Source organism: Dromiciops gliroides, chromosome 3, assembly GCF_019393635.1.
Source record: "Dromiciops gliroides isolate mDroGli1 chromosome 3, mDroGli1.pri, whole genome shotgun sequence".
In the NCBI taxonomy this organism is placed as follows: Eukaryota; Metazoa; Chordata; class Mammalia; order Microbiotheria; family Microbiotheriidae; genus Dromiciops; species Dromiciops gliroides.
Genome location: NC_057863.1, coordinates 2,285,537 through 2,312,624, shown reverse-complemented (window position 1 = coordinate 2,312,624; position 27,088 = coordinate 2,285,537). Strand labels below are relative to the sequence as shown.

At 42.5% G+C, this 27,088-nt stretch overlaps 1 protein-coding gene and 1 pseudogene across 32 annotated transcripts in view; one reads left to right on the top strand and one right to left on the bottom strand.

Annotated features, from left to right (window-relative positions):
• Window positions 1-27,088, top strand: part of DLG1 (discs large MAGUK scaffold protein 1) — a 223,962-nt gene that overhangs the window by 161,892 nt on the left and 34,982 nt on the right. For 17 of the 32 annotated variants that reach the window (XM_043994514.1, XM_043994505.1, XM_043994504.1 and 14 more), the window contains 5 exons: window positions 4,088-4,257; window positions 5,232-5,368; window positions 9,187-9,331; window positions 20,602-20,722; window positions 23,744-23,900. In XM_043994514.1, coding sequence (XP_043850449.1) covers window positions 4,088-4,257; window positions 5,232-5,368; window positions 9,187-9,331; window positions 20,602-20,722; window positions 23,744-23,900 — 730 coding nt within the window. Of the gene's footprint in view, window positions 1-4,087; window positions 4,258-5,228; window positions 5,369-9,186; window positions 9,332-20,601; window positions 20,723-23,743; window positions 23,901-27,088 lie in introns of all 32 variants that reach the window. The other 15 variants (XM_043994494.1, XM_043994503.1, XM_043994498.1 and 12 more) reach the window with 1 other exon arrangement.
• On the bottom strand, window positions 8,298-8,687 carry LOC122748679 (annotated as a pseudogene).

Sequence of the window (27,088 nt, the reverse complement as noted above, 5' to 3'; positions counted from 1 at the left end):
CACACAGCTGGTAAGTGTCTGAGACTGGATTGTAATCCATGGCCTTCTGACTCTAGGGCCAGTGTACCACCTACCTGCCCCGTGCTGAAGATTTTTTTGAGACCCTAATAGAAGATTTTACATTGATCTCCATTATTTCTCATCTTATTTGACTTGTCTCCAAAGGTCAAGCTGTGTACATATTTTGTATATCATATACATCTAGATATCAGTGATCCATCATTAGGTCTTCCTCTTATCTCTGTGCTATCTAAATATTTGCCCCTGTCATTAATGGCTTTGGAGTGAAGAAAGCCTGGGCCGGGACCAGTAGCTTTTTGGTGAAGCCCCTGGCCTTCCATCTGTCTGTCCACATGCTGTGGTGATAGCAATGTTAATTTTAATAGGAATAAACAGAGCAAATGTGTATCAGCCATTTTAAAGTTTGCACAGTAGGTCAGTGATCTTGTTTGATCCTTAGAATGACCCTGTGACGTGGATACTACGACCACCCCCATTTTATTAATGAGGAAACAGTCTCTGGCTGAGCAGCTTTGGCCAGTCAGAGTCTGGAACAGGATTTGAACTCTGTGCTTCTTGACTCCACATTCAGCCCTCACAGCCACCTTGGCACCATCCAGCTAATAATGACCTAGTGCGAAAGAAAGAAGGTGGAACAGGACACATCCACAAGCAGCTACGTCCAGAGTTCTCTGAAGTGATTTCCGGGAGCTGGTGTTCTGGTGTAGAGCAGGTGGCAGAGGGTTTGATGATGGCCAAACACAGACCACTTCTTGGGCTTCCTCCTCAGCTGAAATGAAGCCGTCTCCAGCTACTCTTGGTTCAGCCCTTCAATCCCTCCCAAACCCACTTGGCTCTGTTGTTGCCAGTGTCTTCACAAGTACAGCGTGAGACATTCCCACCTCTATTTTGCTAAACTAGGTAATGTCTAACACCCTTGTCGGCTTGTCAGAAGAGAGAAGTAGTTTTGAGTCTCTGCAAAAGAAACCACCTTAATCCATTTTGGTAGAGCTCTGAATTAGCCTAGCCATGCCGGAAAACAGCTTCAAGTCATCTTGGTGTGCTTGGGCCTGGTGACCATGTGCCTCAGGGAAGGCCAGGTAGTTTGTGGAATCTTCACCATAGCATGTGTGCAGGGAGCAGAACACTCCAAATAAACCCCCTGCTCATTGATTCAGGAGTTCTGGGAATTCCAGGAACCCTGGGAAATCTTGGGTATCTTAGTGCAGCCAGACGAGAGGAACCGCCTCCCTCAGAAAGGGCAAGAGACGCCAGAGCTTCCTTGTCTAGCTCTTCCCTGAAGATCCCTGTGATGACAGAGTTTTGCCAGGAATCAGATTCCCTGGCCTGTGGGTTTCTGTCTTCTGTTCTTTTTTTGAAAATCAGCTCATTTGTTCTTCTCTACTTCTGGAGCACCTCTTTAGTTGTTCCCCTTTAAGCATTCTCCACAGTCTTGTGAAGATGACTGGCTAGCTGTTCAGGAGGCTACTGCATCGTTCATCCCACCCTAGTACTGTCAGCTCAGCAAGGGCAGCCAGGTGCTCCATCACTCTCTATTCTTGGCTGTTAGTTCCCTATTAACTGTTTAGCTGGATGAAGTTCAGTAGAGTGATCATGTGATCATTCTCCATAAAAGTTTTGTATTTCCTTCTTCCCTCCATCATCCATTACCATCTTGTCTGTCCCAAGCATCAGCTCTTTTGTGTCTTTGGGTTTTTTCCTTCCTTGTGGTTTGCTAACCACGACACGACAATACAGATGCTAGTGCTGGACCGTGTATTCAGCCTTCCTTACCTGCCCATACCTTCATCTTTAGGACATAGATTTTTAAGATCCTGTTTGGCCTGTCAGTTCCCCAAGATAGCCATTGGGATTGCTTTTGATCATTTGCCTTTTGTCCTCATCAAAATGTTTCTATTTGTAGTTTTAGAATTTCATTCTCGACCATTTTTCTTTCCTCCTGGGCTTCTTTCCCCTGTAGCATTCTAGTCCATGAGACCTTCCCTATCTTTCTCAAAATACTTGGTCATTTTCCTTCTAATATCTAGGGTATAATTCTCTTTGGGATTTTTGCATGGCATGAGAGTCCGTTTCACTGTTGAACTTCTTAGTTTGGGCTCTGTTGATGAGAGGTATTGCGTCTTGCTGAATAACGTGAGCACTCTGTGAATTCATATCATACATTTCTATTTATTTTTCTCATAGGTGTTGTTTTTCTAAGATACAGTAGTTGTGTTTGGGGGGTAATGGTTGTGATTGCTAAAAATACCTCAGACATTATCACCTAACAAATGTTATTGGCAGAATTTGATGATCCTTAAGTAAAGAACAAATTAGAACATTAGGCTGAATTGGAAAAGGTGAATTTCAGTAGAAATAAATATGAAATCTTTCATTTGAGTTTCAAGAAAATCATCTTCCCAAGTATAAGATGGGAAGGCGGTAAGGAAAGAGCTGCTGGGTTAAAAAAAGATTTCAGGGTTTGAGGTGCAAAGCCTATACAGTCTTTTTTTTCTTTTTCTCTTTTTGCGGGGCAGTGGGGGTTAAGTGACTTGCCCAGGGTCACACAGCTAGGAAGTGTCAAGTGTCTGAGGCCAGATTTGAACTCGAGTATTCCTGAATCCAGGGCCGGTGTTTTATCCACTGCGCCCCCTAGCCGCCCCTCCTACACAGTCTTAATGAAGTCAGCAGCATGATGGGGCCGGCCAGCAAGGTTCTTTTACTGCCTTCTGAGGAGCAGATTGGCAAGGCCTGGGGAGCTCGCCATCCTTTTGTCCCCTGTCCTTGCCATCCTCTACACGTGCGGAGTATTTTGTTCAGTTTGGGTGCCACGTTTCCAGAGTGGCCTGGGAGATCCCATGGTATAAGGATAGTGGAAGAGCTGAGGCCTGGGAAGGGCGAGGAGGCGCTATCTCAGGTGGTGAGAACTTCCCACCCCTTAGAACAACAAAAAGAGGAGCAGAACTAAGCGGCGTGTTGCACACTTGTGATACTCAGTGCACTGCCCAGCTCCCACAGGGCCCCACCCCTGTAGAGAAGCTGGGGAAGCTGCTTGAGTTCTTGGGGTGGGGGTGGGAAGGGAGGGAGGAAGAGTAGTTGGAGCACAAAGTTTAAAAAAAAATTGATGTCAAAATTTGCTTTTACATGTAATTTGGAAAATAAAAGTCTAAGATAAAAATTTAAAAAACAAAAAAGAAGTTGGGGAAGAGACCTTCTCCAGGCTCGGTCCTTGCTGTTTGCTAGTGTTGGGTTTCCTTTGGCTTCTTCTCCTTCTTTGGGGATTGTTTTCCTTCTCCAAGTCTTCCCATGCTTGTTGGTCTGTGTCACACCTCATGACGGAGCAGCATTGAGGGCCGTGACTTGTAGAGCCACTCCGCGATGGCTCTGAATTGGGGGCGGGCGGTTATTTCTTTTCTGTCATATCTCTCCACAAGTTTATATGTCTAGTGGTCAGCGGCTAGGGATGCTTTCCTTCTTTTCTTCACATAATTCCAAACTGCTCAACATGGACTCTTTGGATTCTTCTTCTCCTCCTTCCCCCAACCCCTCCTTCCCCCCTTCCCCCTCCCCCCTCCCTCCCCCTCTTCCTCCCCCTCCTCCTCCTCCCCCCTCCCTCCCTCCCCCTCCCCCCTCCCTCCCTCCCCCTCCTCCTTCCTCTCTTCCTTTCCCTCCCTCCTCCCTCCTCCCTCCCCCTCCTCCTTCACTTCTCTTGTGCTGTGCCCCTAAGCTTGCTCTTAGACACTGAAGAGATTCTCACCACAGGATCCTTCACAGGATCAGTATCCAGTTTGTTTGGCCTGTGGCTGCTGGACAGGATCCATGATCAGCATCTTTGAGTTGTTTTATCCCTTGGACTCGCTCATCTCTTCTGAGAACAGGAATTAAGAGTTCTGTTCTGGGGGCAGCTAGGTGGCGCAGTGGATAGAGCACTGGCCCTGGAGTCAGGAGGACCTGAGTTCAAATCCAGCCTCAGACATTTGACACTTATTAGCTGTATGACCCTGGGCAAGTCACTAAACCCTCATTGCCCTGCCCCCCCCCAAAAAAAACCCAACAACCCTGTTCTGTCTCTCCTCTGTACTCTTAGGGTTAATGACTGTATTTTGCGAGTAAATGAAGTTGATGTCCGGGATGTGACACACAGCAAAGCGGTTGAAGCCTTGAAGGAAGCAGGGTCCATTGTGCGTCTGTACGTCAAAAGACGGAAGCCAGTGACGGAGAAGACAGTGGAGATCAAGCTGGTGAAAGGCCCCAAAGGTAGGGCAGCCGGAAGATGCTTGCCAGCCTCTCCCCCACTTTAGAACGATGTGGACTATTCTGTGCCTGTCTGGACAGAAGGGAACGAACCCCAGCGAGTTTATATGTTCTTCCTATTCTCCTCTTTACTAAGAAGGCTACATTTAACTTTTTTCTATATTCAGAATTGAAGGAAACAATTCCCGTTTGTTTTAGATGTTTTTGCCACATGCCCAGACTTAAGCTTGGTGTCTTCTTGTGGCAGCAGACTTTCCTTTGTTCATGTAGATCTTTGTGTTCGGTAACTGCTTGATGGCTGACCACATGGCAGTGACTTAGATGGAAACTGGGTCAAGGAAAGAAGAGATGCGCCTTCCCTAAGACCTTCTGTCATAGTCTTTTGTCTCAGAATGTGGCAGCATCCTTCCACATTTGAAGAACCTAAAGCCGAATCATTGAAATTCAGACGCGGTTCTTAGTTTCCAGTAACTCGCCTCCATGTCCATTTCACCTTCTTCAGAGTGGCGATGGGGAGGCAGCATGCACGGGCCCCTGCCTGACCTCCACCCGCCTCCCTCCCAGGGCCTTCCCTCTTCCCCTTTCATTGACTTGTGTGTGTCACACTTCCCTGCCTCTGGCCCAGAGGGGCTTCATGAGCCTCGAGGAAACCTAGAGGACCCTCTGTTCCCAGACATGGCAGTCCCATCTCTATTCAGCTCAGTGGCCACCGTGTGTCACACACCCATTGCTTCCTGGTGGCCAAGACTCTTCCTGGGGAAGCCTGAGAAAGGAGGTGGGAGCAGGGGTCGTGTTGGGGGTGCCAGGAGTAGGGGCACCTGGCTTTCCTCTGTTTAACATGTATTTGTAATGGGGGGAAGTGCCGTGCTCGCTTACTACACAAAGACCCTCGTCTTTGATTTTGCCTACAGCTGGGGCAGTGAGGTAAGAGCTCCCATTTCAGGGGGGGAATTCACGCTTTTGTATTTTCCAAGCAGGTCTTGGGTTCAGTATAGCTGGTGGAGTTGGAAATCAGCATATTCCTGGGGATAACAGCATCTATGTCACCAAAATTATTGAAGGGGGAGCAGCCCATAAAGATGGCAAACTACAGATCGGAGATAAACTTTTGGCAGTGAGTATCTTCTGGCTTTTCCTCTGGTCTCCTGTTTCCTTCCTAAACGTTGGTATTTTTAGTCCTATTCTAATTGTATGTATTGTGAAAGAATTTTTAGTAGAAATAGAAGACATTTTGTGTGTCTTTCTTGGAGCATCTTCATGTACCTCAAAATATTCCCAGCTATTCCTAGGCTAGCAGCTCTTCTTGATTCTTATCTGGAAACACTTTGGCATATGCTTCTAATTCTCTGGATCATAGGACCTGGCTCATATTCGCCAGCTATGGTATGTAGTCTGGCAGGAGGGGAGAAGCAAAAAGGAGAGGGGTGAGATGAAAAGCTGACCTTCCCACAGCCTCCAAGACCCAAGGTGGCAGTCCAGGCCAGGGAGGGACCAGGCAGTTTACATCAGAGACGTCTAAGGTTGCAGGGATTAAGAACCAAATTGAACTATTTCTTTTGTTTTGGGGGCTGGTTTTTTTTTTTGTTTTGGTTTTTCTTTTTTGAAGTTTTTCCTTTTTGCTCTGATTCTTCTCTTATAACATGACTAATGCAGAAATATGTTTGATTTTAGTGTGTGTGTGTGTGTGTGTGTATAAAATGTATATCAGATTACCTGCTGTCTGGGGAGGGGAGGGAGAATAATTTGAAGTTGGAAATCTTATAAAAACAAATGTTGAAAACTATCTCTACGTGTAACTGGAAAATAATAAAATACTTTTATTCAAAAAACAAAAGAACCAAATTGAGAGACCTTGAAGAGTTGGGGTCACAGACCACACACTGGGGGGGGTCAGGGTCCCAGTCAGACACATCATTTACATGATCTCCAGCACGACCAACTCCCGGCTTTGCCAAATGATCACTAGGGCAGGGTTTCCATGTCCAACTGGGGTTGTTCTCAAAGCTCAGAGCAGGGCACGGATTTCAGTCAGGGTTCAGTGCGTACCTTGGAATTAAGGTTTGGGGGGAGGCAGCGTGACCCACACCCAGACAGGATAGTTCACAGGGGAAATCATCTGCACAATCTCTATGCCTCATTGAGTCTTTTGGGTTAGGCCTGTGCTTTTCACTGGTATAGGAGGCAATCCAGTCAGGAAGTGCCCTCCACTCCCAGCATAGGTTGGTATCTGCTCTGCATCTCCCTGGCTTCAGGGACTTGCCCGGGGTTACAAGGCAAGACCTTGAGCCCAAGTCTTCTCACTATCTTTTAGGCCCCATTGACTTTGGAACCTAAATAGTCAAAGTGAGCTCTTACTGCCTGACTAAGACACTTGTTGAAATGGGTAAAATGTTTAACTCTTTTCATCTCCTTTGGCTTCATTATCTTCTTGTCTAGTTACTTATGATTAATGAAATGATGAAAATATAAAGACCAGCTTTTAAATATAATTCATAGAGTAGGAAGCCAATTCATGAATGTTTTACATTAACTGTGAGATTATTGAGCGCATAATTTTCAGACACTTTCACTGGTATCTGTTTCTTAGAGAAGTCTACAGAATCTTGAAAGAACCAATTTGGTCTTGTTTACCTCCATAGAAACAAAGGGGAAATGCTAAATACTTTGGAGGTTCACCAGGTCTCCTTCTTGGGCACTTATCTCTTTCTTTGTTCACCCCCTCCTCAGCTTCCATGGGTTTAATTACTGTCTAACAGACCTCTACATCCTGAACTGGTCTTTTTCTTGAACCCCAGGTCAGCCTCACTGACCGCCTCTTCATTTCATACTGGATGGCCTCGGAGCATCTCCACCACAGAACTCCTCTTTCATCCCTAGACTCTCCCCTCTTCCAGATGTCTTCTGGTTGTCCAGGACTTCATAATCTGCAGATTCAGAATTCACTGGAATTCCCCATGCCTCAATATGCAATCACCACCCCACCCCGCTTGCCCCCCTTCCATATAGCCAAACTGATGCCAGATGAGATGACAGGGGACACGTAAGAAATGCTTATTCTGGAGGCAGCTAGGTGGCGCAGTGGATAAAGCACTGGCCCTGGATTCAGGAGGACCTGAGTTCAAATCCAGCCTCAGACACTTGACACTTGACCCTGGGCAAGTCACTTAACCCTCATTGCCCTGCAAAAATAATAACAAAAATAAAAACAAAAAATAAAAGAAATGCTTATTCTGTTCACCTTTCGTCCCATTTCTACCTCCACAACATCCTTTCCCACAACTACCAACCTAAGTTCAAGCCCTTGTACCTCTTGCTTCCTGAAGCATTTCTCCATGTCTCACAACTCTTTCCCCCTTTAGTCTATTTTCCACAGTTGACAAAGTAATTTTCTTCAGCAGCTATGTGACATGGTGGAGTAAGTGCCGGGCATGGAGCCAGGAAGGCCCAAGTTCAAATTCCTACTACTCTGTGACCTTGGGCAAACCACTTCACCTCTGTCAGCCTTATTTTCCTCTACTGTAAATTAGGGATAATACCTGCACCTCCTTCTCAGGCTTATTGCCAAAGCCAGATAAGACAGTATTTGTAAAATGCGTTGCACATCATAAAGAATTTTTTTTTTTTTTTGGTGAGGCAGTTGGGGTTAAGTGACTTGCCCAGGGTCACACAGCTAGTAAGTGTCAAATGTCTGAAGGCAGATTTGAACTCAGGTCTTCCTGACTCCAGGGCCAGTGCTCTATCCACTGCGCCACCTCGCTGCCCCCATCATAAAGTACAGTAGAAATGCTGTTATTACTTTTTTCCTGCTTAAGCACTAATTTGTCACTGCCCATGGCATATTCCATGAACTTTAGTGGCTCTATCCTGCCACTGTGGTAAAAATAGAAGTTGCTCTGTTTAGCTTTTTTTTTTTAATATTCACACAATTAAATTTTATTCATAGAATATTTTAAGACAGAGCTTGTTTTTTGATTCTTAAATGAGCATTTTTTAAAATCCTTACATGCAGATAATTATACAAGGCCCAAAGAATATAACTGGTCTCAGTGGCGGGGGTGGTGTTTCAAGTGAAGTCCACAGTACCCACATGTCCCAGTTTCAGTCTTTGTCCAACCTTATATATACTTTTGGATGAACCAGCATTCGTCCTCCACCATCATATGCTGTTACTTGGCTTTTCACTTTACTCACTTTCCTCTGCTATCAAACCAACTGCAAAGTTTTCATTCATTTCTTTCTGGCGACTGACAAAGCAAATCCTGCTGTAATCTTCTTCATCACAAACCTGGCCCGTATGGGTAATTTTCTTCCCCTGAGGGCAATATCTTCACCCAAAAACACCTGTTGGCCACAGGAAGGTCCCGGGCGGCCCGAAGGCTATGGCTCAGAAAGTGACCGACGGTCAGGAGCCCCACCGTTGCTGCCGTCGCCATCTTCTGCGGGATCCCTACACACCTTGGTCCTTTATTGGCTTTCTATCTCTCTGAGATCCAGCTGCATGCAGTCTCCTCTCGGAGGCTCCTATCCTTTGGGTGCCTCCACACTGTACAGTCTGTCCTCCTCCTCTGAGAAGTGGCATAAACACCTTGTTTGCTGATGCCCCTTAGCTCCAACCCCTCACAACACACATGCTTGTGGTATCTCCTCCCACACTGCCTTGGTTTGAACTCCTCACCATGCCTTTTCATCTGTTTTCTTGATGTTCATCACACTTAGGTGTGTCTGCATCATTTCACTCTTCATACTGTGTAGCCCCGTGCCAGCCCTACAGTGGGGGCTCAGTAGGTGCTCATAGGTGGGCTGGTTGTTTTCCAAAGCTGTAGTTTGAGTGAATTTTACTCCTGAATTTGGAAGTTTCCATTTATGTTGCTAACATATGAAAATGTTTTCTGTTATAACATATTAATTCTGTCTGTTCCTATTTTGTTTTAGGTGAATAGTGTATGCTTAGAAGAAGTGACTCATGAAGAGGCTGTGACAGCCTTAAAGAACACATCTGACTTCGTTTACCTGAGAGTAGCAAAACCTACCAGTATGTACATGAATGATGGCTGTGTTCCTCCTGATGTCACCAACTGTAAGTTTGGTCACTCTGTGGAGATTTTATAATTGGGTTACTAGGCAGTTTGTTTTGTTTGAATTCTTCATTATTATTGTTTATAAGGAATATTAGACAGAGCATAAAGTATTCCGTGGGCAAACTCAGATCCAGCACATTAATGATACAGTGTTTATTTGTTATGACCCAGAATTCTTCTGATTATCCATTTGCTTAGAAAAAATCCAGGTCCTTCCCTCTGTTGATTATTTCCTATTTATTCTGCATGTAGTGTGCTTTGTCTGTATTTGTTGTCTCCCCCATTAGAGTGTAAGCTCCTTGAGGCCTGGGACTGTCATTTACCCCTTTTTGTATCCCCACCATTTAGCACAGTACCTGGCACATAGTAGGAACTTAATACATTTTTATTCACATTGATTGAATACAGAAAAAGCGAGTAGCAGTTGTGCTATCAAACAAAGCAAAAACAAAAATTCACAATATAAAAAGATGTAAACTTAGAAACTACATTATACTAAAAGGAACCATAAACAACAAGCCTGTAACAGTATTAACATTCTATGATCTCAGTGCCTTAGCATCTAAGTAAATAAAGGAAAAACTAACTGAGCTAATAAAAGACATAGACATTAATACAAAAGTGGGAGGACAGTTCCATTGTTCTCTTCTGTTTTGGACAGATAAAAGGGACAATATAGACTTGAATAAATTATTAGAGAAATTATATGTAAAATACTTATGTCTAAATCTTCTAAATGGAACTACTAAGGAATATACATATTTTTTTCATTCTTGAAAGAAAGAATGATCATGTATTAGGCAACAGAGATATTGCATACAAATGAAAAAAAGGCAAAAATAGTAAACATATCCTTTACAGACCATTCAGAATAAAAATAATAATCATTCAATGTATACAAACGAAAGCCATAGACCTAAATGGAGGCTTGACAATAAAATTCTAAAAAATAAATAGATTAAAGAACAGATTTTATAATCAATAACTATAAAAATAACCGAATTTCTGGGATGTAGGTAAAGCAGTCTTTAGGGGAAAATTTATGTCACAAAAAACATTAACAAAATAGAAAAAAAAAGTTTGGCAGAGCCAAGGCAGGAACTCTCCTGAGTTCTCCCAAATTCCCCTTCAAACAACATTAAAATAAGGCCCCAAAATGAATTCTAGAGGAGTGGCAGAACAACAGAATAATGAGATGAAACAATTTTCTAGCCCAAGACAACTTAGAAGATCACTGGGCAAGGTCTGTCTTATAGAGGTGAGAATGGGACTCAGCTCAATGCAGGTCATGCCCTGGTAAGCCAGCAATAGAGGGGGGCGGAGAGGGGAGGCACCTAAACCTTCGGTGTCTGTTTCCAGAGCTTTCAGCCCACAGAATTACCATGGAGATTGGAGGGGACCATTTGCTGGCATTGGGGGCAGGGCACTCTTTCATATTACTCACATGCAGTCCCAAGACAAGGAGGAGAGTTAGTGTATTAGGCCACATGGCTGCAGAATACAGGGGCCTTGGTTACAATTCCAAGGTGGAAAAGAGTACTTGCAATTACTCACAAATCAGAGGATGGTCCAGGAGAGCCATGCCCTCACCTCTCTTAGATCATACCCTTTTGGAAGAACTGGAAACTTATAGACCCTCAGAATGAGCTCTGAAAATAGCAGCAGAAAAAGCCTGAAACTTGAGTGTCCCCTTCACCCAGGGAGCAGAGCCCAACTTTAACATACAGTGAAAAGTCAAGAAAAAAGCTAGAAAAATGAGCAAACGTTGCATACCCTTTGACACAGCAATACCACTATCCCCAAAGAGATCATAAAAAAAGGGAAAAGGACCCACATGTACAAAAATATTTATGGCTGCTCTTTGTGGTGGCAAGGAATTGAAAATTGAGGAAGGGCTAAACAAGCTGTGGTATATGAATGTAATGGAACACTATTGTGCTGTAAGAAATGATTAGCAGGCAGATTTCAGAGAAACCTGGAAGGACTTTCATGAATTGATGCTGAGTGAAGTGAGCAGAACCAGGAGAACATTGTACACAGTATCAACAACATTGTATGCTGATCAACTGTGATGGACTTCACTCTTCTCAGCAATACAGTGGTCCAAAATAGTTCCAAAGGACTCATGATGGAAAATGCTCTCCAAATCCAGAAAAAAAGAAAGAACTATGGAATCTGGATGCAGATTGAACCATACTATCTCTATTTTTTTGTTGTTTTTCTTTTTTGTTCTGATTCTTCTTGCACAGCATGTCAAATGCAGAAATATGTTTATTGTGATTGTACATATATAACCTATATCAGATTACTTGCTGTCTTGGGGAGGGAGGAGAGGGAGGGAGAAAAATTTGAAACTAGAAATATGATAAAAACAAATGTTGAAAACTATCTCTAAATGTAACTGGAAAATAATAAAATATTTATATGGGAAAAAAAGAGAAAAAGAAAAAGAGAAATGAGCAAACAACAACAAAAAAAGAACATGATCCTAGAAAGTTACTATGATAACAGGAAAGATCAAAACAAACTCAGAAGAAAACAGTGTCAAAACAGCTACATGGAAAGCCTCAAAGAAAAATATAAAGTGTTCTCAGGCCTCAAAAAGAATTCCTGGAAGAGCTCCAAAAGGATTTTAGAAATCATTAATAAGAGAGGTAGAGGAAGAATCAGGAAAAGATCTGAAAGTGACATAAGTAAATTATGAAAAAAGAGTCAACATCTTTGGTAAAGGAGGCAAATAAAAGCAACACTGAAGAAAATAACACCTTCAAAAACAGAATGGGCGGCCAAATGGTAAAAAAAGATGGAGAAAATTTCATTGAAGAAAAGAACTTAAAAAGTTGAATTGGCCAAATGGAAAAGGAGGTACAAAAGCTCACTAAAGAAAATAATTCCTTAAAAATTAGAATTGGGCAAGGGAAAGGTAATGACTCCATAAACTATCAAGAAACGAAATCAAAAAGTTTGAAAAAATAGAAGACAATTTGGAATATCTCATTTATAAAATAACTGACATGGAAAATAGATCAAGGAAAGATAAGAATTACTGGACTATCTGATAGCCATGATCCCCCCATCTTTTAAGAAATTATCAAGGAAAACTGCCTTGATATCCTAGAACCAGAGGGTAAAAATAGAAATGGAAAGAATCCACTGATTACCTCCTGAAAGAAGATTGCAAAATGAACTCCCAGAAATATTATAGCCAAACTCTTGAGCTCCCAGATCAAGGAGAAAATATTGTAAACAGCCAGAAAGAAACAGTTCAAATATCGTGGAACCACAGTTAGGCTAACACAAAATTTAGTACCCCTCTACATTAAAGGATTGAAGGGGTTGGAATATTATATTTCAGAGGGTAAATGAGTTAGGCTTACAACTAGCAAAACTGAATATAATCCTTCAGGGGGGAAATGGATATTTAATGAAATTGGGGACTTTTAAGTCTTCCTGATGAAAAAAACAGAGCTGAATTGGAAATTTGACTTTCAAATACAATACTAAAGAGAAGAATGAAGAGGTAGACAGAAAAGAGAAATTGTAAGGGAGTCAATAAAGTTAAACCATTTACATTCCTATATGGGAAGATAATACTTGTAACTCCTATGAACTTTATCATTATTGGGGCAGTTAGAAGGAGTCTACATAGAGAGAGTGACCCTCATGGATATGAGTTGACTGGTATGGAATGATAATTAAGAAAAAAAAACTAAACTTAAGGGGTGAAAAAAGGGGATGTACTGAGAGAAGGAAGAAGTAGAATAAGGTTAATTATCTCAGATAAAAGAACTTTTATAGTGGAGGGGAAATGGAGAGAGGTGATGGACATGCTTGAACCTTGCTCTCATCGGAATTGGCTAAATGAGGGAAAACTATTCATGATTAATTGAGTATAGAAATCTATCTTATCCTACAGGGAAATAGAAGGAGAGGGGAGAAGAAAATGGAAGGTTATTGATAGAAAGGAGGGCAGATTGGGGGAGGTGGTGACTGAAAGCAAAACGCTTTTGAGTGGGGACACCGTGAAAGGAGAGAGAAGAGGGGAGGGAGGAAGGGAGAAGGACAAACACATAAGGAAAGTAGGATGAAGGAAAATACACAGCAGTCATAACTCAGTATGAATGGGATGAACTCACCCATAAAACAGGCTGATAGCAGAGTAGATTACGTGGTGTAGACATAGAGGGTGATATTGTAAGCAAATTGGGGAAGCGTGGAATAGTTTATCTGTCAAATCTATGGATAAGGGAAGAATTTAGGACCAAACAAGAGATTGGAGCATTACAGAATATAAGATGGGTAATTTTGATTACATTAAGCTAAAAAGTTTTTGCACAAAGAAAACCAATGCAGCTAAGATTAAAAGGAAAGCAGAAAATGGGAATGTGTGTGTGTGTGTGTGTGTGTGTGTGTGTGTATACATATATATATGTGTGTGTATATATATACACACATATATATATGTATATATATACATACATATATATGTATATACATATGTGTGTGTATGTATGTATGTATCAGGTTTCTCTCATAAAGGCCTCACTTCTCAAATATATAGAGAACTGAGTCAAATTTATAAGATTACAAGTCATTCCCCAATTGGGAAATGATCAAAGGAAATGTTTTCAGACAAATCAAACCTATCTATAGTCATATGAAAAAGTGTTTTCAATCACCATTGCTTAGAGAAATTCAAATGAAAAGTATTCTGAGGTACAACCTCATACCTTAATATGACAAAAAAGGAAAATGATAAATGTTGGAGAAGATGTGGTAAAATTGGAACATTCATGCTTTGTTGGTGGAGTTGTGAACTGATCCAACCATCCTGGAGAGCAATTTGGAACTCTGCCCAAAGGGCTTTGGGGTTGTATATACCTCTTGAGTTAGTAATACCCCTACTAGGTCTGTATCCCAAAGAGATCATAAAAGGTATTTCTAGCAGCTCTTTTTGTGTTGGCAAAGAATTAGAAATTGAGGGGATGCCCATCAATTGGGGAATGGCTGAACAAGTTGTGGTATATGACTATGATGGAATACTATTATGCTATAAAAAGATGAGCAAGCAGATTTCAGAAAAACTTAAATGAACTGATGTTGAGTGAAGTGAGCAGAACCATTGTACATAGTAACAGCGACACTGTATGAGGATCATCTGGGATAGACTTAACTCTTCTCTGCAATACAGTGATCTAAGACGATTCCAAAGAACTCATGATGGAAAGTGTTCTCCACATCCAGAGAGAACTGTAGAGTCCGGATGCAGATTGAAGCAGACCATTTTCACCTTTTGGCCAGGATGGGGGTAGAGGTTGTTTTTTCTTTCTTGTGTTTTTTCCCTTTTCTGATTTCCTTTCACACCATGACTATAATACAAAAATATGTTTTTTAAAATATTACATTACATTCATGTTTAAGAAATACCCATATGTTACATATGTATTTTGCTTCTAGTTATTTCCTTTTGTGTGTGTGTATAAATGTGTGTATATATTAAAATATGTAGGTAAATATACATCTAGATAATATATGGCTTTATCTCTGTATATACATGTATGAGTGTATACATATATGTGTATATACACATACATATAGCTAATATATAACAAAAGGATCTCTTGTGTACACATACATGTATCAGAAGGATCTCTGAGACAAATGATTTTAACATGAGCCTCATCAGTGCCAGAAGGAAAAAACAAACCTTATTAGCAGGGCGATAAGAATGTGGTGCCTAGGTATCTTCCCTACATAAAGACACAGGTAACACAAACATGCATAGCATGAGAATTGCAGTTTACCTTTTGGAAATCATGTTTACTAGATGATATACTAAAATTTAGGTAAGAAAGTCCCAAATCTTCATTTAGGATATTAAAATAAGAATTAATTTCTTTTTCTATTCAGGCTGTAAAAGAAATTTGAATAACTCCCAGTGATGAGCAGAATGTACAGTAAAAATTCCTCCTAATAAAAAAAATCACCATTATTATTTTTATTCTAGAAATGTAAATTAAAACAATTTTGAGGTACCACCTCACACCTATCAGATTAGCCAATATGACAGAAAAGGAAAATAACAAATGTTGGAGGGGATATGGGAAAATTGGGATACTAATGCCCTGTTGATTGAGTTGTGAATTTATCTAACCATTCTGGAGAGTAGTTTGGAACTATGCCCAATGGGGAATAAGAATTGGAAATTGAGACGCAATATTCATCAATTGGAGAATGGCTAAACAAGTTGTGGTAAATGACTATAATGGAATACTATTATGCTGTAAGAAATGACAAGGATACTTTCAGAAAAACCTGGAAATACTTATGTGAACTAATGTATAGTGAAGTGAACAGAACCAGTAGATCATTGTTCATGGTAACAGAAATATTATTTGATGAAGAACTGTGAATGACTTAGCTGTTCTTAGCAATGTAATGATCCAAGATAATCCCTAAGAACTGATAATGAAGCATACTATCCACCTCCAAAGAAAGAACAGATATTAATTGAACACAGACTGAAAGAATATGCCAAGTTTTGCTGGGTAGGTGATTCTTGGTTGTAATCCCATTTCCTTTGCCCTCTGGAATATCGTATTCCATGCCCTCTGGTCCTTTAATGTAGAAGCTGCTAGATCTTGTGTTATCCTGACTGGGGCTCCACAGTACTTGAATTCTTTCTTTTTGGCAGCTTGCAATATTTTCTCCCTGACCTGAGAGCTCTGGAATTCAGCTATAATATTCCTAGTTTTCCTTTGGGGGTATCTTTCAGGAGGTGATTAAAGGATTCTTTCAATTTCTATTTTATCTACAGCTTCTAGAATATCAGGGCAATTTTCCCTGACAATTTCTTGGAAGATGGTGTCTAAGCTCTTTCCTTGATCATGGTTTTCAGGTAGACCAATAATTTTCAAATTATCTCTCCTGGACCTATTTTCCAGTTCAGCAGTTTTTCCAAGAAGAGATTTCATATCGCCCTCTTTTTTTTTTTTATTCATTTGGATTTGCTTTATTGTGTCTTGGTTTCTCACAAAGTCAGTAGCTTCTATTTGTTCAATCCTCATTCTTAGGCAATTATTTTCATCAGAGAGCTTTTGTGCCTCCTTTTCCATTTGGCCAGTTTGGCTTTTCAAGCTGTTGACTTTTTTTCTCATGTCTTTCCTGCATCACCCTCATTTCTCTTTCCATTTTTTCCTCTACCTCTCTAACTTTATCTTCAAAGTCCTTTGAGCTCCTCTATGGCCTGAGACCAATTCATATTTTTCTTAGAAGCTTTAGATATAGGGGTCCTGAAGGTGCACCTTGATCTTCCTTGTCACTAAAGAAATTTTCTATGATTCTCACCTTTCTCTGCTCATCTTGCCTTTCTTTTACTTGACTTTTAGCTCCTTAAAGTGGGGCACTGTTTCCAGGCTGCAGTATCCCAAGCTTAAGAAGTCCCAGGTGGTATGATTTAAGGAGAATCAGGTTCTTCCCTCACCTGGTCTGTTCCCTGGTCCTGGATGACCCCAGACCAACTTGCTAATCAACCAGCTTTGTGTGTTGTGGTTGTTAGCTACTACGAGCCTGTGCCCCTCCCCGACCTGGGCCACTGCTACTCGAACCTACCTCCTGGTTCCCAGCAGGGGTGTAAAATCCAAGTTCTGCCTCAGCACCAGCATAGACCCCTGTAGTCTCTCCCCTGCCCAGGGCTTAGCCCTCTCACCAGACTGTGAGCTTAGTTCCAGACGACACTGGTGCTTCAGCTGATTCAGAGGCTCTGGGGGGGGGTCTCCTTCTCTGGTGAGGACTTCCTGGGACTGGATCTGTGTCAGGGTGACTGTGGGGTTGGGCCCGACTCCTGTCTCAGCGCAGCAGCTCCCTCTTCCCGACGTTCCAAGCTGTCCTTGGTTGGAAGATGATTTCAGCACATTCTTCTGTGGGTTTTGCTGCTCCAGGAATTGTCTTATGGCGTTATTTGGAGGTTTTTTGGAGCGATCGTGTCATGAGTTTGAGAGCTCACTGTCTGTCCTCCACCATCCTGGCACCGCCCCAGTAGTGCTCTACTATAGAGTCTTTTTTTTTTTTTTTTTTTGGTGAGGCAATTGGGGTTAAGTGACTTGCCCAAGGTCACACAGGTAGTGAGTGTTAAGTGTCTGAGGCCAGATTTGAACTCAGGTCCTACTGAATCCAGGGCACTGCGCCACCCAGCTGCCCTGCTATAGAGTCTTAATGGATATGTGAACTTTATATTTAAAGACCAAAATAAATAAGAGTAATCCTATATCTCTTACTGCTAAGGGCAGATATATTCTTACCCAAATAAATGACAGGGACAATTACAGAAGAAAAAATATACAATAACTTTGATTACATGAAACTGAAAAACTTCTCCACAAACAAAATCACTTGCACCTAGTATAAGAAAGGAAGGGTTTATGAACAAACTTTTCAAAAAGGAGAATTACAAACTATTAACAGCCATATGAAAGGCTGTTCAAAATTATTAATTGTAAAAGAAATCCAAGTTCAAACAATGAAAAGGTTTCACCACACCCTAAAAATTGGCTCAAATGGCAAAAATAAAATTTTTTAAAATGTGAATAGTGTTGGAAGAGCTACAGGAAGTTTTTGATGCAACTGTGAATCAGTACAACCATTTTGGAATGCAATTCAGCATTGTGCAGATAAATTGACAAAAATGTCCCTTCCCTTTGACTCCTTTATTTTTGTTTTTTTTTTTGCGGGGCAATGGGGATTAAGTGACTTGCCCAGGGTCACACAGCTAGTAAGTGTCAAGTGTCTGAGGCCGGATTTGAACTCAGGAACTCCTGAATCCAGGGCCAGTGCTTTATCCACTGCGCCGCCTAGCTGCCCCCCCTTTGACTCCTTAAGTCCACTTCCTTTTACTCCAGAGAGACCATTGATAAGAAGAAAGGACCCTACATACAAAGAAATATTTCGGTGTGTCCTTCATGTGATAGCGAAGCATTGGAACAAAGCATTGGTTGGTGAATGGCTAAACAAATGGTGGCACGTGACACTAATGGCCTGTCGCTGAGCTGTGAGCAATGCCAAATATGATAGGAATAGAACAGCATGGGAAAGGCTCCATGAACTGATGGAGTGTGAAGCCAGCACAGCTAAGAAACAGTAGACAATGACACCAACAATGTAAATAGAAAAAACCAGCCAGAATGAGTGTCCAATTACAAAGAGCAAGCGTCATTTCACAGAAGAGATGAGCATCTCTCCACTCCTTTGCAAAAGTGTGAAGACCACAAGTATATATGTTTTCAGACATTTTCCTTGTCATTCTCGATTGATCATTATTAATACTGGATCTTTTAAACCTCTTTTGTCTTTAAAAAGATTATTTCTTCCTTTGGATGGCTCTCTGGGATGAGGGGGGCAGTAAGAATAAACATATCACACATAGTTGTGTGCCAGGGATTGTGCCAAGTCAGGTTTTTTACAAATATTCTCTCATTTGATCTTTATAACTGTCCTGGGAGATAGGTGCTCTTATCTCCAATTGACAGATAAAGAAATTGAGGTAGACATGAGGTGAAGTGACTTCCCAGGGTCACACAGCTCGGAAGTATCTGAGGACACATTCTAACTAAGGTCGTCCTGACTCTCGGCCCAGCACTCTCTCCATTGTAGTGTCACAGCTACCTTTGGTGAGAGGTACCCTAGGGGGAATGAATGGTGGTGGTGTTAGAGAGAGGGATAAACGTCAGTGAGAACTGCTTCTCTTTTAGAGACCCTTTAACCCTCTTCTTACACATCAGATTCAGAAAGAAATAAGAGCTTAATCCATGTTCCAGGTGAGCAGAAATGCCCTCAAGAACCTTAGAACTGAATCCCACAGAACCACAGACCTTTTGAGGTGAACAATATGACAAACCCCTGAATGGGATTCTCCCTGATAGCACCCCCAGGTAGTGATTGTTCAGTCTGCTTCGGGCTGTGCCTGCCGTACTCCTGGCACTGTGCCTTCCACTTTCAGACACACCTTGGCCTAACGGCTGGAAAGGTTTTCATGACTTCACCTCTAAATTCGCCTCCTTGAACCCAGGGCTTCACCAGCTGCCTGTGGTTCTGCCCTCTGAGGCCACTCTGGGGGTCTCCTCTCTTCGACATCAGCCATCCTGTCTGTCTTGGGTCTTTGGATGGCCTCCTAAAGTCCAGCTTTCTCTGCACACATAACTCCCACCACTCTCGCCTGAGCTGCAGCACTAGCTGCCTGTTGGATGTTTCCTACTGCATTATCTGCAGGCACTTCAGCATTGCCCAGAGAACTCCTTGTCGCTTCATCCCATATGCAGTCTCTCCTGACCTTCCCTATGCATATATAGGGAGTCATTGTCTTTCTGGTTAGCCATGTTCATAGCCTTGTACTCCTCTTTAACTCTTCACTTGGATAAAGTGCTGAGCCTGGAGTCAGGAAGACCAGAGTTCCAATCCACCCTTAGATACTTGCTAGCTGTGGGACAGGGCAAGTCATGTAACCACTGTCTGCCTCAGTTTTCTCAACTGGAAAATGGAAATAATAATGGTCTGTAAAAGTCATGGCCCAGCACTTGGTACATCATAGGTACTTCATAAATACTTGCTTCCTTCCTTCCCTCCCTCCCCTATATATTCAGTTATTTACCAAGTCTTGTTGATTCTACTTCTATAAAATGACTTTCCTCTCTCCTGGCCACCACCCTAGCTCAGACCCTGTTCTTCACTGGGAAGCCTTTCAATTACCCACGGGTCATCTGAGCCCTGAATTCCTTTTCATTCCGTTATCCTAAGGAAGTAGCCAGATAAGATAAAAGTGTTTGACTTTATGGAGGTCTTCCTGTGCAATCTTCCACACTTGTTATGGTCTCCCTAAGGGGCTATCATGGGATGGTCATGTCTGTGTAGAGTCCCTAGTAGCCGAGAGAGCTTTCGCTTTGTTCCGGTGCTGGACCACAGGGCCCCATCACGAGATGTCTTGCCCCCATGAATTACGGGCTTCCAGGGTGTCAAGCAAAGACAGTCAGTTATTGGAGGGGCAAGCAGGAAGCAGTGAACAGCTTACAAATGTATGTAGGGCTTACAGTCTGTGTTGCTGGAAAGATCCACAGAGCCTTAAAGACTGAACAATGGGAATAATTCCAGAATGGTAAATATGTTGGTCGTAGGGAAATTTTCTTACTGAATCGATGGACCAAATAAATATCTCCCATGATGTATTGCTCAGGCAATTGGCTCTTTGCTTTAAGTATTTTTCCCTGTTGTGTCTTTATAGCTTATTCTCAACCTGTGGATAACCACGTTAGTCCACCGGCTTATTTGGGCCAAACACCAGCGTCACCAGCCAGATACTCCCCAGTTCCCAAAGGGATGCCTGGAGATGATGAGATTACAAGGTAAGGAGCGAGCCTCTTCTATCTCCCTCCAGCCTGCCTGCTTAGCTAGGTCCGGGCCTAAGAGAAAGCCATATCTTCAAGATTTGAGAGAATTTGGATTGCTTCTCGGCAGATATATGACAAAAGAATACCTCTTCCATCTTTTTGATTGGCAGAGCTCTTCTGTAACATTGCATTGAGAAACCAGGCCATTTAGTTCTTTTTCTATATATTAATAGTATTTTTATTTTTTTCCAGTTACATGTAAAGATAGTTTTCAACATTCGTTTTCATAAAATTTTGAGTTCCAAATTTTCTCCTCCCCTTCTCCCTCCCCAGTATGGCAGCCAATGTGATATATGTTGTATATGTACAATCACATTAAACGTATTTCCACATTAGTCATGTTGTGAAAGCAGAATCAATACAAAAGGGAAAAAACCTCCAAAAAGGGAGAGAAAAAAAACAAACAAAAAGAAAATGTAGTCTGCCTCAATATTCATCCAGACTCCATAGTTTTGGGGGTTTTTTTTTTTTGTTTTTTTGAGGGGCAATGAGGGTTAAGTGACTTGCCCAGGGTCACACAGCTACTAAGTGTCAAGTGTATCCACTGTGCCACCTAGCTGCTCCCTCCATAGTTATTTTTCTGGATGCGGAGAACATTTTCCTTCATGAGTCCTTTGGAATTATTTTGGATCATTGTATTGCTGAGAAGAGCTAAGTCTGTCACAGTTGATCCACACACAGTGTTGCTGTTACTGTGTACAATGTTCTCCTGGTTCTGCTCACTTCACTCAGCATCAATTCATTTAAGTCTTTCTGGGCTCATCGTTTCTTACAGCACAGTAATATTCCATTACATTCATATACCACAATTTGTTCAGCCATTCCCCAATTGATGGGCATCCCATCAATTTCCAATTCTTTGCTACCACAGAAAGAGCAGCTATATTTTTGTACATGTGGGTCCTTTTCCCTTTTTTATGATCTTTTTGGGATATAGACCTAGTAGTGGTATTGCTGGGTCAAAGGGTAGGCACATTGGTTATGGGTTAGGCATAGTTCCAAATTGTTCTCCAGAATGGTTGGATCAGTTCACAACTCCACCAACAGTGGATTAGCGGGGCAGCTAGGTGGTGCAGTGGATAGAGTACCAGCCCAGGAGTCAGGAGTACCTGAGTTCATATCCAGCCTCAGACACTTGACACTTACTACCTGTGTGACCCTGGGCAAGTCACTTTAACCCCAATTGCCTCACCAAAGCAAAACAAAAGAAACCAGTGGATTAACATCACAGTTTTCCCACACCCCCTCCAACAGCCAATATTTTCTGTTTTTGTTATATTTGCCACTCTGATAGGTGTGAGGTGATACCTCAGAGTTATTTTAATTTACATTTCTCTGATCAATAGTGATCTAGAGCAGTTTTCATATGACTATAGCTAGCTTCGATTTCTTTGTCTGAAAACTGCCTGTTCATGTCTTTTGACCATTTATCAATTGGAGAATGACTTGGATTTTTATAAATTTGACTCAGTTCTGTGTATATTTGAGAAACGAGGCCTTTCTCAGAGATATTCGTTTCAAATATTCTTTCCCAATTTTCTGCTTTCCTTGTAATCTTGGTTACATTAGTTTTGCAAGAGCTTTTCAATTTTATATAATCAAAATTATCTATTTTACATTTTGTATCATGCTCTATATCTTCTTTGATCCCAAATTCTTCCCGTCCATAAATCTGACAGATAAAAGTATTCCATGCTCTCTCTCTTTTGGAGGGAGGTGGGGCGGGGCAGTCTAGGGTTAAGTGACTTGCTCAGGGTCACACAGCTAGTAAGTGTCAAGTGTCTGAAGCCGGATTTGAACTCAGGTCCTCCGGAATCCAGGGCCGGTGCTCTATCCACTGCACCACCTAGCTGCCCCTATTCTGTAAGTTTTTTAAAAGGCTTCTGTGAACTTTAATACATAGGTAATGCTACCAGTACTGTATTGGAGTGCCTTGGTGAGGTCTCTTTCAGAAAAGCAAAGCTAACTGGAATGGCAAATATAAATAAGTTTTTATTTCCTGTTATGTGAGGATCCGATGTTATTTGGGCTTTCTCTGTGAGTGGCTAAGAATTAACTTTGCCCCTTTCCTTTCCCTTAACAGGAATGTTTCGTTTCTCTATCCCATTCCTTTAGTTACCCATAAACATGGTGTCTAGAGCACCTCCCATGTACCAGACATTGTGCTAGATGCGAAGAATATAGTGACAAGAACTATGCCTCCTCTAGTTTGGTGGCTGCCTCTCATGGAACACGTTTTGCCAGTTGGTCATTCATATTCTGCCGGCTTTGGTTTTATTCATGCAGAAATGCCGGAAAAGTTTTATGCAATCAGTTTTATATTTTGTCCTTTATGATACATTCCTTCAACAAGTTATGTGTGTCTCCTGTGTGCTTGGCACTAGAGATAGAGAGAGAGCCCCTGCCCTTCTCGAAGCTGATGTTCCAGAAGAGGAAAAAGGGAGGGTGCAAACACATGTACCCAGAGCAGCTTCCTGGGTGGTGGCCAAAGGGCAGCTGAGGAGGGTATGGTCAGAAAACATGTTGGTGCTTCTGAGTTGGGCAGGCGTTCAGTGCTCCATCCCAGGGAGAAGGAAGTCGTATTTGTACAGTGCCTAGCTCAGTGCCTGGTGCTTTGGGGGTGCTTTTCCCCACGTCCGCCTGCCCCTCATACCCAGTGCAATCAGCAGGGGTCTGCTGTGTTTGGAAATTACTCCACATCGGAAGGATTCCAATGGGATTGTTGGCTCTCAGGGAGTAGAGAGCTACCAGAAATCCCCCAGAGAGGCAACAGCCTTTTAAAAATCATCATACAGTGAAATATACTTGGAGCTACTGCAGGACATATTTTATTCTTTGGTGTCATGATTCAGAAAAGACTTGAAGTGTTTGCTGCTGCTGTTGGAATGCTGACTCATGGAGATTTCTGGTAAAGAGAAGGACAAATTGTGTATTACTTTAAGAAGTGGCTCAATTATTTGCTCTTTCTCATTTTAGAGAACCAAGGAAAGTTGTTCTTCATCGTGGATCCACAGGCCTTGGTTTCAACATTGTTGGAGGGGAAGACGGGGAAGGAATATTTATTTCCTTTATCCTTGCTGGGGGGCCTGCTGATCTTAGTGGAGAGCTCCGTAAAGGAGACCGCATCATATCGGTGAGACTAAGAAAGTACAGCTGCATTCTCATTTCTGGTTTTTAAGGATACTCATTCAGTGTCACTGGTAAAAAATGGAGTGATGTGGGAGGGCTGAAAGACTAATGCTGAGAATTCCTTATTTAAACAGTTCATTGAAAAGAACGATGTCTAATCATTTTGGTGCTGTGTTTTTACAGACGCTACATAATTCCTGTAGGATGCTTTACTGGGGGGAAGGAGGGTTGGAGATGGGAGGAAGGAATGAGCAGTTTGGACACTGAGCTAAGTACTTTACAAATATGGCCTCATTTGACCCTCAGGACAACATTTGGACATTTGGACGGAGAGTTGGCCTTTGATCCCTGCATTCATTAGTCACCAGATATGCAGATGTGTGTGAGGCACTGATCTCACCACTGGGGACAAAAGACAGAAGTGACACATGGCTTTCCTTCAAGGAACTGATATTCCATTGGGGGAGATGACACACAGTGCATTTAAAGAGATTTTAAAACAGGCAAAATAAGTAGAAAGTAATATTGATGGTCATACTTTCCAAGCTAGATATGTTGGGAAAGAAACCTGATTCATATGCTGAGAGGCAGAGAACTACTTACAAGTCATCTATTAATTGCCAAACCCAGTGGTGCTTTCTCAGTCTTCATCCTCTTGCGCTCTCTGAAGCCCTATTGTTCACTATCTCTCCTGCCTCCCTCTCTCTCAAATGTCTCTTTTGTGACATTTCTCTTCCCTGATTCTTCTTCCCCCTGTCTGAACACCACTTTTTAGTCTCCTAGGATGGATAAATTCATCCATGTCATACCTCGTAACCATGGGAGTCCCTCTAAAGCAAAGCTTCTTCAACTGTGGATTGTGGCCCTATATGGGGTTGCATAAGTGAATATGGGAGTTGTGAAAAATTTGGCAGTAAATGTTTGATTCGTGTGCCTTTTTTATGTGCCTCTGTACCCAGGGTCACGTAAAAAGGGGTCACAAGTGGAAAAAGTTTAAGAAGCCCTGCTCTAGACTCTGCCCTCGACCCTCTTTCCTGTACCACATTCTTCTTTCTCTGTTTTCTTGCTTAAGTGACCTTATCCCCTCCTGTGAGTTCAGTTACCATGTCTCTACAGACTGTTCACAGAAGTCCATTCCAGCCCTGATCTCTCTTGGGTTCTGCTCCTAGACCATCACAAGCTGTTTCTCAGGCATCCCTTAGTCATCTCAAACTCAGTGTGTTCTAAACAGAATTTCTTATCCCTAAACTGTTTCTTCTTCCCAATTTTCTTCTTACTGTTGAGGATACTACTGTCCTCCAAGTCACTGGGGCTCACAATCTTGGTATCGTGGTTGACTCTTGGCTTGGGTTTCACTCCACGTCTTTCTCTGTGACATCTCTCATGTACTTGCAGTTCTCTCCAGTTCTCCAGCCGCCACATTGGTACAGGCCCCCGTCACTTCTTAGCCACTTCTCACCTGGACTCTTAAAATTGCCTTCTCTGGGCTCTCCCTACTCCAGTCTGTCCCCCACTCAAGAACTGGTGAGTTTTCCTAAAGATCAGGTCTGACTACTTCAGTGGCTCCGGAGCCTTTTTCCTCCAGGGTCAAATAGAAATCCCTCTGTTTGGCACCTAAAGCCCTTCCCAGCATGATCTTTTCCTGCCTTTCTAGTTTTCTAGACTTTACTCACCTTCCCTAGGATCTGTGGTCCAACTAAAGCAGCCTGTTTACTGTTCCATACATACCACACTCCACCTTCTGAATCAGTGCCTTTTCTCTGGCTGACATCCCTGGCTGGAAGACTTTCTCTCTTCACGTCCATTTTGTGGGGGCCCCTGTTTTCTTCAAAATCCTATCCTCCCCACCCCCTAACCCCTTCCATCTTGTATACACTTGTCTGTGCAGAGTTATTTACATTCTGATTCCCTCTTTGAATGGGAGCTCCTCACCCAGTGTTTTTTGCCTTGCCTTTATGTCCAAAGCCCCCAGCATGGTATGCTAAGGGTGCTGAATCAATGCATTTTGACTACCTGACTTAGTGATGTGCCATTATAATCTAGAAAGGGATACCGAGTCCAGGCTGTGATTGCCTCTAAGAACCTCACAGAGGATTTGGCTGTTTAAGTTTGGGTCTTATCCTGGAGCTAACTGGGAGGCGCCAGTTTTTGGCCCTTCAGTGAAGAGCAATAACATGGTCGAAAATAGACCTGACTAATACCATTTGGATAGTTATATGGCACAGAGAACAATTAGGAGGTCATTGCCACAGTCCAGGCCAAAGGTGACGAGGGCCTGAACTGGAACCATGGCTCGCTCAGTAAGGAAGAGAAAGGATAGAGAAGAGAAAGGTTAGCGAGATGGGCCATTTGGCAGCTGATTGCCCACACAGCAGAGGCTTCAAATGCATTGGCCCCTGCACCAGGACCTGACTAAAATGTAATTGAACAAATAAAAATACCAAAGTACATAGGTAGTGTTACTGTATGGTTTTCTAATTCAGTGTGCATTGACAGCGATCCTTCAGTATGGCTTTAGTGGCCCTGTTCCATTTGCGTTTGGAATCACTAGTGTAGAGAGTGAAGTGAGAAGTTTGGGATAAGGTTGAGGTTATAAACCCGGGAGACTAAGAACGGCGGTATCTTGGACAAAGACTAGGCTAGGTCTGGAAGGAAAGACAGTGAGTTCAGTTTGAGATATGTTGAATCGGAGACACAAATGGGATTTCAGGTTGGAAATATCCACTAGGTTCTGGGGTTATAGGACCGGAGCTGGAAGTAACGTCTGGAAATCATCTGAGGGTTGGACATTGACCTGTGGGAACAATGAGATTGTAGGAGGGGGTCTGTAGAGAGTGAAAAGGGGGGGGATGGGACAGCGAACCTGAGTGAACTTGGGAAAGGCCACCCAGACGGATGGGCTGTATTGGATACTAAGTCCGGCCCCTTCCGTGTCCGTGAAGGGGAAGCAGCCCAGGCAAGCTCCAAGACTGTAAGCGAGATGTGAAAGGAGCTCCTGATTGACGTTGGTGGGGGAGGCTTCCGTGACAAGGATTCTCCCTACTTCTTTTAAAAACCACAAGTATGGACCAAAAGAGGAGGGTGGGGTGGGGGTGGCCTTTGTAAGCTGCTGGAAAAGCCAGATTGGAACTCTGCAGCAAGTCAGCCAGTCAGCAGGCATTGATGTAAGCGCCTACTCTATACCGTGCACTG